The following is a 14,548-nucleotide window of genomic DNA, read 5'->3' on the forward strand; positions in this document are numbered from 1 at the left end:
CACAGATTTAAACTAAACGCTGCAGCTTCATAGGCTCACTTTAAAAGTGTCTTGGTTGCCTGCTGTGGCTCTCCTGTGACTCTAATCTATAATGGCGTCATCTGCTGTTACTAACACGACAGCGGGAGCCTTTTTAAAAACTCCCGCTCGGGTTTAAGAAGACACGCAGCGTCAGTTTTACGACAGAGAGGCGCAGACACGGATATTATTCGGGAGGAGAATATTACAATGAAACACACCAGGGCGATTTATAAGATTATTAACGGCAGAACCTGAAAAAAAGCACACACACATTTGTTTGTTTGTATGTGTCCAATTAAGCGCCACTTTAGCTGTCGGGTGGCTGCTGCTGCACCGTGGACAGCAGTACCAGCAACAACCAGGCCTGATAGGCTGAGCCCATCAGCCATGGAGAGGTGCAGCAGGAGTGGCCGCAGTCCCAACGGCACTGTGGGGACGTTAACGTGGTAATAAAAGGAGATTCACTGATCCCAGTAAAGGGTCACAGGCCTCCCGTGTTGTATTGAAGCCCAGCAGGAGGAAGTGTGTTTCGGGTTCTTGTGGCGTCTCTGCAGGTATGTACGTCTTTTCTCAGTACACAGCGATTATGAGCTTCTCCGTGTCTGAGCCTACATGCCACAGCTGATGATGTGACAGGACCATAAATAACACGCGCGTTTAAGCACATAGGACAGAGGGCTCGGGATAGGAAATGATGTTTGGTGTGCTTCCACACAGCCCACGGTCAGGTGTCACACATTCTAGTTTATGCAGTGGGATCATTTGTAATAATGCACCTGTCCTCTGGGTAAATCCTCCACTCCACCCGTGTCTCACTCAGTCCTTAACTGACGAGCTGGCCCTTACTGATTCTTCCTCAGCCTCTTCTCCTTAGCTGCCAGTGGAGACAACGTTAGAGATGCAAGGCTGAGATTGTTTGGACACGTGCAGAGAGGATACGTGACAGCTGCCAGGCAGGAGGGACAGAGGAAGACCTCTGAAAGTTCGGATGTAGTGAAGAAGGGCATGTGGAGAGTTTGTGCGTCAGAGGAGGAGGAGGATGGGATCAATCGAAAGGAGGCAGCAGAATCTGGAAAGATCAACATAAAGCTGATAATTACACGAAAGACCAAATCGTGTAGCAGAATTCTGATTCAGAAGAGCGCTTTGTGTTGCAGACCATTTGGAGAATGAGCACTAAGAACAGAAGGGGGCAGTATTGCAACTGTAAAGGATGCAAACTGTTGGAAAACTCCAAAGAGGAAGCAGTTTAGCGTAAAGTTCGCAGCAGCTGTAGCAGTGCTTATTTTTGTGGCTGTGGACGAATGGGAGCTCAGGGGCATAAAGGCAGCAGGACCGAGGAGGTGGTATAAACTATCTGCACATTGCACCAGTGTAAATCAGTCCAGCACGATGGCGTTAGGCGCACTCGGTTGACTCGATGTGTCGATTCTGCGTTTACGTGTGAATGCAGCCTGAGCACGTGCTGAGCCCGGACAGCTAGCTTAAGCAGCGCGTGCGCGCAAGAGCTATAACGAGCCGCTCGCGTCGCTGTTAAGCAATCGACGTTATCACAGCCGTCGGTCACCATTCAGTCAGACCATAATTAACCCGTGATGTAAAGGGTCAGAGGTAGGAGTGTGTGAGTGCCGTGCTGCCTGCTATAGTGGTAAGTCCGAAACAGCTGTTATATGCGGGATGTGGAAAAGTTTCGTGGAGAACATTTAGCTAAAGTTGTGCTTTAACACGTTTTCTCATGCAGGCAACATTAAATCTGAACACACCGCCGTATCTGTTCTTCTTCCCAGTGTAAGTTACAGTCATGGTGAACCAGGTTCAGCGAGGGGATGGCACCTGCCAGTGCAAGAGCGACTCCAGCGGGGCCAGCAACAGTGGCGGGGACAGCTCCAAGGAGAGCTCCCGGTGCTCCACGCCGGTGCTGGATGCGTACCGGTCGGACAGATTGCGGGACAAGATGCGCAGAAGGATGGAGTCCGGAGACCGCTGGTTCTCGTTGGAGTTCTTCCCTCCACGCACAGCCAGTGGGGCTGTTAACCTCATATCACGGTATGTGAACTTAAACGGGACGCATCAAGAATGAGACGTCCCTGGGTTAACAGCGACCGCTGGTGGGGCTGTTGGTGGTGCAGATGGGAACTGAAGAGGGACAAGGAAAGGCAGGAGTGTGCTAGTAGGGCTATGTATAGCAACAGGAGAGATGATAGTGTGTGTGTGTAGGGGGGGGGATCCAGTAGAAGTGACAGACTCTGGCAGTAACATATCCCGAAAAGTCATGATGGCGGTCAGTCCTGCTTTTATTTATTTATTTATTTATTTTAACTCATGTTTTGGTCCACAGGCAGCATCCACTATCTCAGGATGTTTATTCTAATGCTTATAAAATTGACCGATTTCGCGATTGGGACCTTTTCACGCCTTCTTTAACTTAATCACAAAAATCCTTTTTATGAGCAAAATCAACAGAAGGTTGCAATTTGACAGCTGTTCTGTTATGAAGTATGTGATCTCTCTGATATGTATCCAGGGAACTCTAAGACACAAAACAGTGTTCTTCACTGTCTGGAGCACATCCAGTTCTTGGTAGACTAATAAACCCAACACGCAGACCAACACAGACTAATTAACAATCCACCAAAAAAGTACAAACATTGATATGAATTTTCCACAGCAGACGTCCTCAAATGTGTGACAATAAAAGCTTCATGAAACATAACACTGTACACACTATGATCTTATCTGCAAAACTGAAAACACCTTACTGAGCCCATCTGGGAAAACGTGTCCCAGTTTGGCTCCCAGCTCTCAAGTCCAGATTGTAGTTGTTATGTATGTGTTCATCTTTACTACCTCACTCCCACCCCTGGTTTGAGTGTGCCTTTGTGTTTTTTCTACAGGTTTGACCGTATGGGCTCTGGTGGGCCCCTGTTCATCGACATTACCTGGCACCCAGCAGGCGACCCGGGTTCAGACAAGGAAACTTCATCCATGATGATTGCTAGCACAGCTGTCAACTATTGTGGCCTGGAGAGCATCCTCCACCTAACCTGCTGCAATCAAAGCAAAGAGAAAATCACGGGCTACTTGGCAAAAGCAAAGCACCTGGGCCTGAAGAATATCATGGCACTAAGAGGAGGTAATGCTGATGGTAGCCATACCAGCACTCTTCTGTTTAACACTTACTCTCCAACAGATAAACCGGAGAGCAGCTTGGGGTTAGTATGAGCCAGGGATCAAACCATCAACCTTTCAGTCATTAGATGATCCGCTGTACTTCCTGGGCTGCAGCAGCTCAGCAGCCATAAAGGTTGATGGGGCATTGTCATCCTGTGAATGCAATAACTCGAGAACAAGAGGATGTGGGATTTAGAGAGGCGTACCCACTGAAGGGTAGCACTGGCTGTCGAGTATTTTTATCATGTCTTCACACAGCAGCACGCCAACAACACTCGTACTCGTAAATTAAATGCATTATTAATGGAATCATCCATTTTTCTGTACAGCCTGTGATGTACTAAATCTCTCAGGATGTACCATTTATTTAAAAGGGAAAAAAAGAAAAAAAAAACTCCTAATAAACTGCAAATGTAAAACCTGATGGAGACATCCTGCTGCAGCGTTTGTGCTCTGAAATATTCCAGATCATTCAGCTTCTGAGACGAGAATTAGAAACACAATGTCAGACCTACTTTTTCCTTTACTTTGGTCTTACTGCAAGCAAGAAAAATATTTGAAAATCAACAAGCAGCATGATTTCGAATGGCTTAAAAAATGTAGTAAAGACAAATGTCAGGTGACGTGAAGTTGCTCGGTGTAACAGTGGACTGTGTTCTCCACACTGGCGTGGGTTACAGTGGACTCTCCAAACACTGATTCTGTTCATCTGGACGTTTTCAGTGGGAGAAACGTTTCATCACTCATCCAGGTGACTTCTTCAGTCTCAGCTGAAGGTTTCCCCAATCTTATAAACAGTACATTTGCATAATGACTAAAACCAGCCCACTGAAGGAACAATGGGCTGTGAGGTCAGTCCCTTAATCATTATTATGCAAATTCTCATGACCATTGATCAACAGCCACTGATCAGTGGTCATGAGTATGATTCACAGAGTTGGTGAATGGCAGCTATCACAGCATTGTAAGATGGTGACAGATGTACCCTTAGACCCCCTCCTCCATTCAGAGATGGTCTTTCCCTTTTCACGTAAATGGCCTCCTTGACTCCGCCCTCAAACCAGCATTCCTCCCTGTCCAGGATGTGTTCATCCTCATCATTGAAAGAGTGTCCTCTGGCCTGTAGGTGTAAATAGACTGCAGAGTCCTGGCCTGATGGTTGCTGATCAATGCTCATGAGAATTTGCATAATTATGATTAAGGAACTGACCTCCCGGCCCATTGTTCCTTCAGTGGTGCTAGTTTCAGTTCAGGCAAATGATCATTATGTTTATAAGGTTGGAAACCTGCAGTCAGCTGAGACTGAAGAAGTCACCTGGATGAGTGACGACACGTTTCTCCCACTGAAAACGTCCAGATGAACAGAATCAACTTTTGGGATTTCTTTACCTGGATGACTGAACATCCATCAAGACATTACAATGGACTGTTAACACAGCGCCGCATGCACGAGCAGTGCTCTGCAGAGGCGGACAGTTTATGTCCTGTTTGTAATGTTCTGTGACACTTTGTTAAAATCATCGGTCACAACCATAAAAGCACTTAAATGCTGCGTTAGCAGGCATGCTACATGCAGCGAGTGATGTCACACGCTACATCTGAATCAGCTGATGGCTGAATGTCAACAATCTGATCGCTGACGGACGAGTTTTTCTTTGGCAATTAAAATCGATGCATTCCCACTGCTAATGCTTCCCAATCTGTGGAGACGTTCCTTCACCGTAACACGTCCTCGATTCAGCTGCACTTTCCCCGATTCATACAAACTAATGGATCTCCCTCTTTGTTTTAATCGGCGCTCAAAGCTCATCTAGTTTGTTGTACAAGGATGCGACCTGTCTCATCCAGCTGTGCATGTTTTTAAACCTTAGGCATGTGCCAAATATCTTCACAGACCCAATAGGAGAAGATTGGGAGAAAGAGGAGGATGGTTTCAACTATGCCATCGACCTTGTCAAACATATCCGCTCAGAGTTTGATGACTACTTTGACATCTGCGTCGCTGGTATGTTCTCACCGTCGAGGTCAGCAGGATGCAGTTTGAGTGGATTGTCGCTAATTTAAATATGTGTGTGTCCAGGCTACCCCACAGGCCACCCTGAAGCAGAGAGCTATGAAGCTGATCTCAGGCACCTGAAGGAGAAAGTGGATGCTGGAGCAGACTTTGTCATCACCCAGCTGTTCTTCAGGCCCGACACTTTCCTCAAGTTCCTGGATGATTGCAGAGCCATTGGCATCACATGTCCCATCTTACCAGGAATCTTCCCCATTCAGGTAACTAAGTTCTTCTAGGAACAGGAATCCTCTTATCTTTATCTTCAAAGCAATTTTCTCCTCTTTGAAGTGATAGTGTTGTGTTCTGTTACTCTTTACACTCCCTGTGATTGTGCTTTCCTCTTTCGTCATCTGAACCATGGAGCAGTCAAAGGGGTAGCTGGTTGCAGTGATACTAAAGAGTGTTAAATGTACTCGTCATGGTCCAGATTTCCCTTTTGCCTTCCACACAGGGAAAGACGACTCGATGGAGCTAATGTTTCAGACAGACATTGTAGCATTAGCAGTCTCACAGTGACAGCAGTGCGTCCTGACCACACGTAAAGCTGCTGGATAACAGTACGTTCTGTTAGAGCTGCACAGGAGTGGATCTCAACTTTCGTGTGTTCATGTTGTTCAGGGTTACCAGTCTCTGCGTCAGCTTGTCAAGCTCTCCAAGCTTGAGGTCCCAGAGGAGATCACCCAAGTCATCGAGCCTATCAAAGACAACGATGCTGCTATCCGTAATTATGGGATACAGCAAGCAGTGGAGATGTGCCGTGTGCTGCTGGATAGTGGCAAGGTGCCAGGTGTCCACTTTTACACGCTGAACCGTGAAGTTGCGACCATGGAGGTGCTTCGACAGCTGGGCCTGTGGATAGAAGACCCCAGGTCAGTCAATCAAACACCAGTGCTTTGAGCAAAAGTGAGATTCAGTCGAGTTTAATAAGAAAATGTAGTTTCGTCAACCATCTCCACACAATATTAACTCCGATTCTAAGTTAGAAATATGAACATGCTGCCAAAAACCACAGAAAAAATAAATGAAAGCATATACAAGGTTGGAGCCGCATGTAGATGGAGCTGGGGCATTGCTTCAGGAATGGAACTAATAAACTGTGCGGGCCATCCAGTGTCGTACTTTGCCTTGAGTGTATCATTACACTGCAGCTCCATCTGAATCTGCACAGGTGCAGTTTCCACGTAAATGAGTTGCGAAGCAGCTCAAAATTCTCTTTTTGTGCTTCAAAGTCACCAAAGCGCCGGGCGTGCGCAGTGCGCTCAGTTTATCAGCAAAGTCCGCTGACTTGGTTCAACATTACTTGGCAACAGGGAAAGTGGGGCAGGTTGCACTGGTGCATTTGTGACAGCTTCACTTGAAATGCCTTCACCACATCATACATGTCCATGAACTGACAGATTTCCTTGCTGAGCTCAAAAACTCTATTGAGAACTTTTCCCCAACTCAGCCAACGGACCTCTGTATGATGAGGAATGTCAGCAAACTCTGAATCTATTTCCCACATAAAAGACTGAAATTGACGGTGATTTAAACTTTTAGCTCAGATAAAATTTACGGTTTGCGTTACGGTGATCATTACATGCTCCATTTTTAGGACTTTACCACACAGCCTTTCCTGGTGTGTGATGCAGTATGCTGTTAACTCGCCGATACAGTTCTCCTGCATCTTTACTCGCATCCTGACGACAACACCGGCGCTCGATCTGTTGTTTGTCCCGGGGCAGTTTCATGTCGGTTAGAGCAGGGCGATATGGCCAAAAATATTTATCACGATATATATTTGAAAATTTGCGATAACGATATAACTGACGATATAATTGATGCGTGACAAAATACAACTCCACAACATTACTAGCGCAAAAAGACAACCTTCCATTTATTTTCACTTAAACAAGAAGCTGGTTTTTATGTACATTAAAGCTTTATAAAAATGTAACAGTGCAAATGCAAATTCCTTGCTGAAAGTTTAACCAAAAGGCATTTCCAGTAGAAATGGGCTGACATATCCTGAGCATAACCATGTATAATATCCACTGAAGTTAAAAAGAGGTGCTTTGCAACATTAAACTGCAGTGTGCAGTACGTATTTTTCGGACCATAAGGTGCACGGGATTATAAGGCACATTAAGCGAAACAAAGCAGTCAGATAAATCAAACTTTATTAAACTCATTCTTCTTGCTTCCTCCACTTCTGTACCATTGATTCATTAATGTTGAATTCTCTGGCAGCGGCTCTATTCCCATGTTGTTGCAGTATATTAATGACTAACCTCGTATTGTGGATGGATTATCTCAGTTGTTCTCCTGACTGAAGATTGGTCCTTTTACAGCATCCTGCCATGCGATTGCATTTGTCTCTAACCATGAGGAACCTTAACGTTAACTTTTATAAGTGGAAAAGTGTTAGTGTTCGTCCTCCAGCTTCACTGTTTATGTTATGCTAACATAGCTGTGTCGCTAGCGATCACGTAGCACATCATTATATACCAGCTAGCCCAACTTCAGTAACCCTACAAACGTCACTGCTGTTTAGTTTCCTGTCTTCATTTATGTTGGAAGTGATAGCAGAGCTGTACGTTTGATTTTTTTCAGAAATCTCTCAGTCAGAACATGCAATATCATGCTTAGGTAACTAGCGAGCTAACTTCCGCTAGCTTCTAACTCCGTTAAATGTAATACATTTTGTTTTCATGGATGCCTGGAAGTTAAACTTCATAGTTACACCTGGTAAAGCAGCAATGCTGATCGTTTTATTAAAGATGAAAGAATTTAGACAGTTTTTAACTCTTAGTGATGCTGCAGTGTTCGTTTGACCTGAAAAAGATGGAGTTTAGGACCCAGATTACTCCCAGATTTAAGGGCATCTTAGTCCGACGGCCGCTTGCATGTTCTGCAAAAAAATGTGCTTTGTGGACAAACACCAAACCAGTTCCACATCACTGAAGTTGCACCATTTTTACAAACCAATTCTGGTTCATCTGTTTCACTCAACAATCGGCCATGTGCGTATGAAAACAAAGGCACTGCGCATGCGCGTTTTACTCATATTCTATCGCGATATTTCATTTTCCTATCGTTGCCTAACATTATACCGGTATTACCGTGAACGGTATAATATGGCCCAGCCCTAATGTCGGTTACACTTTGACATACGTTTCTGCTCAGGCTCACATTTGCCAAAATCTGCGTTTTGTCTGGACACATGACGTCGCACAGCTTCATCATGCAGCTCTTCAGAGTCATAAATGGCCGGGCTGATTTGGCTATCTCCTCTGCTACAATAAAACTTGCTTTCACAACAGCTTCACTTTGTGATTTTTCTCTGGTGAAATGTTAGATTCTTCTTTAGCTCTTCTACCTTCTGTAGTTTCTGCATTTAGGTTTTTCAGCTAATCCTGATGTTTTTTGTCATAGTGCCGTCTTAAATTAAATTCTTTAATTACAGCATATTAGCTCCACTAATAAGACACACGGGGTTACCAGCAATGTCTGTAAACATATATTCAGCCTCCCACCGGTGCTGAAAGGCTCTGCTTTCAGAATCGACTTTTCGCTTCGCCATTGTGAGTGGCTAGCTTTGTAATAACAGAAGTTTGACTTGATTGACGGCAGGAATGTTCCCAGTTAGCCTAGCGTTCGGCAAGGAGGCTGCAGCGCTGCATTATGGGATCTGTAGTTTCTGTGTTATTAGCACCTCATATCACCATGCATAACACTAATAATAAATCTGTATAAAATGATTTCGGCCTGGAGTTTGACACGTGCTTGTAAGGAGTCTGGAATGATGCTGCATTTACTACTTTAAAGACTGGAAATCAAACCCTGACCATGTGGGTATAATGAGAGGATATGGCGATAGACTCCCCAAAGCACATTACTATCTTGCCTTTTCGACTCGCAGCCATACTTCACCTCTGTCAGACAGATCCTCGTCTATGCGATATGACACGTTTGGGCCTGTAATATAATAAATAAATAATAATAATATACTAAAATTAATTTTGTGTCCTGAGAGTTTCCCAAATCGAGTTGGTGTGTTGAGAATTGCCGAGACGGGGTTTGCACCGTGTAAGATGATGTCATCTGTTTAAAGTGATGATTTATGTGAGAGGCCTCCAGTCACGTAAAATGATGATTATGGCATGCTGGGTTCCTCAGTGTTCACCAATTCAATTCAGTTTTATTTATATAGCACCAAATCACAGCAACAGTCGCCTCAAGGCGCTTTATATTGTAAGGTAGACCCTACAATAATACAACAGAGAAAACCCAACAATCATATGACCCCCTATGAGCAAGCACTTTGGCGACAGTGGGACGGAAAAACTCCCTTTTAACAAGAAGAAACCTCTGGCAGAACCAGGCTCAGGGAGGGGCGGCCATCTGCTGTGATTGGTTGGGGTGAGAGAAGGAAGACAGGATAAAGACATGCTGTGGAAGACAGACGGGGATTAATAACAGATATGATTCAGTGCAGAGAGGTCTATTAACACATAGTGAGTGAGAAAGGTGACTGGAAAGGAAACACTCAATGCATCATGGAAATCCCCGGCAGCCTACGTCTATTGCAGCATAACTAAGGGCTGGGCCAGGTGACCCTGAATCCTCCCTATCTATATGCTTTAGCAAAAAGGCAAGTTTTAAGCCTAATCTTGAAAGTAGAGATAGTGTCTGTCTCCTGAATCCAAACTGGAAGCTGGTTCCACAGAAGAGGGGCCTGAAAACTGAAGGCTCTGCCTCCCATTCTACTTTTAAATACTCTAGGAACAACAAGTAGTTCTGCAGAGCGAAGTGCTCTAATAGGGTGATATGGTACTACAAGGTCATTAAGATAAGATGGGGCCTGATTATTTAAGACCTTGTATGTGAGGAGCAGGATTTTGAATTCAATTCTGGATTTAACAGGGAGCCAATGAAGGGAAGCCAATACAGGAGAAATATGCTCTCTCTTTCTAGTCCCTGTCAGGACTCTTGCTGCAGCATTTTGGATTAGCTGAAGGCTTTCAGGGAGTTTTTAGGACTTCCTGATAATAATGAATTACAGTAGTCCAGCCTGGAACTAATAAATGCATGAACTAGTTTTTCAGCGTCACTCTGAGACAGGATATTTCTAATTTTAGAGATGTTGCGCAAATGGAAGAACGCAGTCTTACATATTTTTTTAATATGTGCATTGAAGGACATATCCTGGTCAAAAATGACTCCCAAGGTTCCTCACAGTGTTACTGGAGGCCAAGGTAATGCCATCCAGAGTAAGAATCTGGTTAGATACCATATTTCTAAGATTTTCAGGGCCGAGTACAATAACCTCAGTTTTATCTGAATTAAGAAGCAGAAAGTTAGCAGCCATCCAGGTCTTTATGTCTTTAAGACATTCCTGCAGTTTAACTAATTGGTGTGTGTCATCTGGCTTCATGGACAGATAGAGCTGGGTGTCATCAGCATAGCAGTGAAAATGTATGCTATGTCTTCTGATAGTACTGCCTAAGGGAAGCATGTATATAAACAGAATTGGTCCTAGCACTGAACCCTGTGGAACACCATAATTAACCTCAGTGTGTGAAGAGGACTCTCCATTTACATGAACAAATCTGAGTCTATTAGATAGATATGATACAAACCACTGCAGCGCAGTACCTGTAATACCTACCAGCATGTTCTAATCGCTCTAATAGGATATTATACCAGTCATCTTGGGTGGAATTTGATTCCACAGTGAGATTTGCTCAAGTTGCAGATCTGCCGATGGTTGTATTAACTGTTCAGGAGCTCACTGATGCCTTTTTCAAAGTCTGGGAGGAGATTCCCATAAACATTACTGCCTCACACCAACTTTCGTGACACATGTTGACATGCTAACACTGTGTTGAATCAAACTGTAAGTTCTAACTCCAATTTAGGTGTAATTTTGAATCTGCTTAAAAGGTTGATTATTACATCTCCACTGACAATTTTATTATCATTACATTACAGTGTTACATGAGTAAAGTATTTCAGCTTGAATGCTTCGTTCATCAAGAACTCATGTGTGATCAAAGTAGTGACCAAAGTATTTGCTTCATTTCACTGAGCAGTGTCTTTTGTAGAGCAGGCCTTTATTTCTTTTCCTGCCCTGAGAGAGTGCTGTAGAGGCTGACAGTGTGTTTCTGTGCCAGGCGGCCTCTGCCCTGGGCAGTGAGCGCCCATCCCAAACGGAAGGTAGAAGATGTTCGACCCATCTTCTGGGCTTCCAGGCCTAAGAGCTACATCTACAGAACCCAGGACTGGGACGACTTCCCCAATGGCAGATGGTAGGGTTCATTTATCACGATGTCCTCGTTGTTGCATTTCAGACATTAAATGAGGGCTGTTCTTGTTGAATGCCTCAATTTATGCAAATTATTGCATAAGTGTATGTAAGAACTTGCATACGAGTTGTGAGTCGTGCTGTTGTCCACAGGGATCATCCTTCATCTCCAGCCTTTGACTCTGTTAAGTGCATACTGGAGTTACATTAACAGCTGTTCTATGTGATAAGTTTTCTAATGTGTGTTCTTGTAGCTGCAGTTTTTCTTTTTCGGTATTAAACCGGCAAACACACTGATGTCCTCATGACCATTGTATTCACTGTGTGTTAACAAGAAAACTGCCATCACTCTGAGCTGAGTGGACCCTGGCAGACGTGGGAAGTATGATGCAGGTTTTAGGCTCGCTGTTGCTCAAAAGCTCACCATCAGAAGACCCTGTTGCTTGCTTGTTTATGCATTTCTCCTTTAACCTCCTAAGACACAAACGCTTTCATAGCATGCATTTTTAATTTATCTTTGATATTTGGGCTGATTGGGACCTGATGAATGTAAAAACAAAGAGTTAACTTTTTTAAACCTGATTTTGTTTCTAAGAAATGAGATCCACATATGAGGATACTTGTTTAAAATTTCAATAGAACAGAGGCAGTATAATGTCCTTGTAAGTGGATATCAGGCCCTTGTAGAGCAAAATTTAGTATTTTGGTCTAGACAACCAAAAATGTGATTCCTACATATGTGGACGCCAGGTCCTAGGAGGTTAAATATGTGACTCATTCTTCAGATGGACTGGTTGTTTCCTACTCTGCTCGAGCGCTCACATTGACACTATGAAATGTGCACACGCGTTAAATTGTATTATTATTGTTTCTTGTTTTTTTTTTAATCTAATCACTTTCTGGAACCTCGTTCAGCTTTTATTGAACTTTAGCTCAGAGTCTTGTTTTCGTCCTCAGGGGAAATTCCTCGTCTCCAGCTTTTGGGGAGTTGAATGACTATTACCTGTTCTACCTGAAGAGCAAATCATCTAAAGATGCACTGCTGCAAATGTGGGGTGAAGAGCTACAAAATGAGGAGAGCGTCTTCGAAGTCTTTACCTGCTACATTACAGCTCAGCCAAATCGCTGCGGACACAAGGTATCCAGGATGAACCACGGAGCTCGGTCACTCGTAGCTTTCCCAGCCTGTGGCACCACAGATTTCCTATATCTGTCCTTGGTTTAAGTATACAAAGCTGTTGTCTACTGTATGTTCCAGCTAAATTAGATAAGTCAAGTGTGAAAACTAACCTTGTGGTTGGCTGGTGTGCCATTGTTACTCTGTTTAAATGAATCCTGTCCTGAGTGCACTGGAAACACTGACACTCACTCTGAGAACAGGTTTTTGTTTTTAACCATACCCCACGTAGCCACTCGTTCTTCCACAGCAAGTCTTCTGTATATAGCAGCAGTAACAGCAGGCTAAGGCTTTCTCTTCTGCTGTAGGTGATGTGTTTGCCTTGGAATGACGAGCCTCTGGCCCCAGAGACCAACCTTCTGAAGGATGAACTGGAGAAAGTGAACAGGCGAGGAGTCCTCACCATCAATTCTCAGCCCAACATCAATGGCAAACCCTCCACAGACCCCATTGTGGGCTGGGGACCTCCAGGGGGCTATGTCTTCCAGAAGGTACAAACACTAACAGTATTTTCAGTACCTTCAGATGGGATACTCAGAGTCTGCTATTGTTAATATGGATGTTATTCAACCGACAGGCCTATCTGGAGTTTTTCACCTCCAGTGAAAATGTGACCGCTCTTCTTAAAGTACTGAAGAAGTACGAGCCCCGTGTGAATTATCACATTGTTAATGTGAATGTAAGTTTGTTCACAAAGCATCAGTCACTCCATGGTTGTGTGTGTGTGTGTGTGTAAACATTGGTCATGGTGAACATTTTGCATGCAGGGCCGTAACCTGACCAACGCCCCTGAAATGCAACCAAATGCTGTGACTTGGGGGATCTTCGCCGGAAGGGAGATTGTTCAGCCGACTGTAGTGGACCCAGTTAGTTTCATGTACTGGAAGGTGAGACACTGTCTTCTTTCTGTCCACAGTTTGGGGAATGTTAAACCTTGTGTCGTGTTTTTAAATGACTGAAATATTTAAGGTTTAAAGGGGTAATAATAAAGTATGACTGCGTTTAATGGTAGAGTAGGAGGCGGAGCTCTGGAACCAGCTCCAAGCGGTCGCAGCAGATGGCCCCGCCCCTCCTTGCTGCTGGTACTGCTGGAGGTTTCTTCCTGTTAAAAGAGAGTTTTTCCTTCCCACTGTCACTAGCTGCTCGCTCATACGGGCTTATCTGATTGTTTGTTTTCTCTGTATTTTTGTATAATCTTTAACTTTAAAGACAGAGTGCAGTGTGATGTAAAAGCTCTGGCATGTTGTGTTGACCCAGATGTTCTCATATCTTCTCAGGATGAGGCGTTTGCCTTGTGGATTGAGCAGTGGGGCAAACTCTATGAAGACGAGTCTCCTTCTCGGATGATAATTAAATATATCCATGACAATTACTTCCTCGTCAATTTGGTGGACAATGACTTCCCTCTGGAGAACTGCCTGTGGCAAGTCATCGATGACATGTTTGAGCTGCTCGACGCTCCTCCAGAGCTTCACAGTGAAGAAACTGTCTGAATAAAGTCTTTTTTTTTTTTTAAGAAAAAAAAAGAAAACACTAAGAACAGTTGAGTTTTTAAAAAAAAAAAAAAAATGCCATTAACGTTACAGAGTATGAATATCAAACTGTAAAGATGTTTTTATTGATTTTTCAAACCTTTGAGTGAATAGGAAACAATGATCAATGAAATTGTGCGGTCATGTTGGCTCCTGATGAGTAATGTCACTGTCAGGCAGATTAACCTGTTTTGTTTTTACGTATGTGGAGCTGATCATTTGTTCAAAGGGAAACTTGTGCTAAACAACTAAACCTCCAAACGATGACCTCAGAACATGAATTGTGAACATTTCACTTTTACTCT

General features: G+C 43.9%; 1 protein-coding gene across 3 annotated transcripts; it reads left to right on the forward strand.

Moving 5' to 3' along the window:
* The first annotated feature begins 68 nt into the window (after nucleotides 1-68).
* Nucleotides 69-14,242, forward strand: mthfr (methylenetetrahydrofolate reductase (NAD(P)H)). 3 transcript variants are annotated; one of them, XM_080898442.1, is made up of 12 exons: nucleotides 69-575; nucleotides 1,809-2,067; nucleotides 2,916-3,154; nucleotides 5,087-5,197; nucleotides 5,273-5,466; nucleotides 5,867-6,117; nucleotides 11,404-11,538; nucleotides 12,492-12,672; nucleotides 13,020-13,202; nucleotides 13,289-13,390; nucleotides 13,479-13,598; nucleotides 13,989-14,242. In XM_080898442.1, exons 2-12 carry the CDS (start codon nucleotides 1,823-1,825, stop codon nucleotides 14,202-14,204), a joined length of 1,977 nt encoding a protein of 658 aa, XP_080754568.1. In that variant the 5' UTR covers nucleotides 69-575; nucleotides 1,809-1,822; the 3' UTR covers nucleotides 14,205-14,242. The 3 variants fall into 3 exon arrangements, with proteins under 3 accessions (XP_080754568.1, XP_080754566.1, XP_080754567.1); XM_080898440.1 differs by lacking the exon at nucleotides 69-575 and adding an exon at nucleotides 1,067-1,669; XM_080898441.1 differs by lacking the exon at nucleotides 69-575 and adding an exon at nucleotides 1,068-1,364.
* The last annotated feature ends 306 nt before the right edge of the window (nucleotides 14,243-14,548 follow it).

The sequence above is a fragment of the Rhamphochromis sp. 'chilingali' genome (genome assembly GCF_963969265.1).
Source record: "Rhamphochromis sp. 'chilingali' genome assembly, chromosome: 12".
In the NCBI taxonomy this organism is placed as follows: domain Eukaryota; kingdom Metazoa; phylum Chordata; class Actinopteri; order Cichliformes; family Cichlidae; genus Rhamphochromis; species Rhamphochromis sp. 'chilingali'.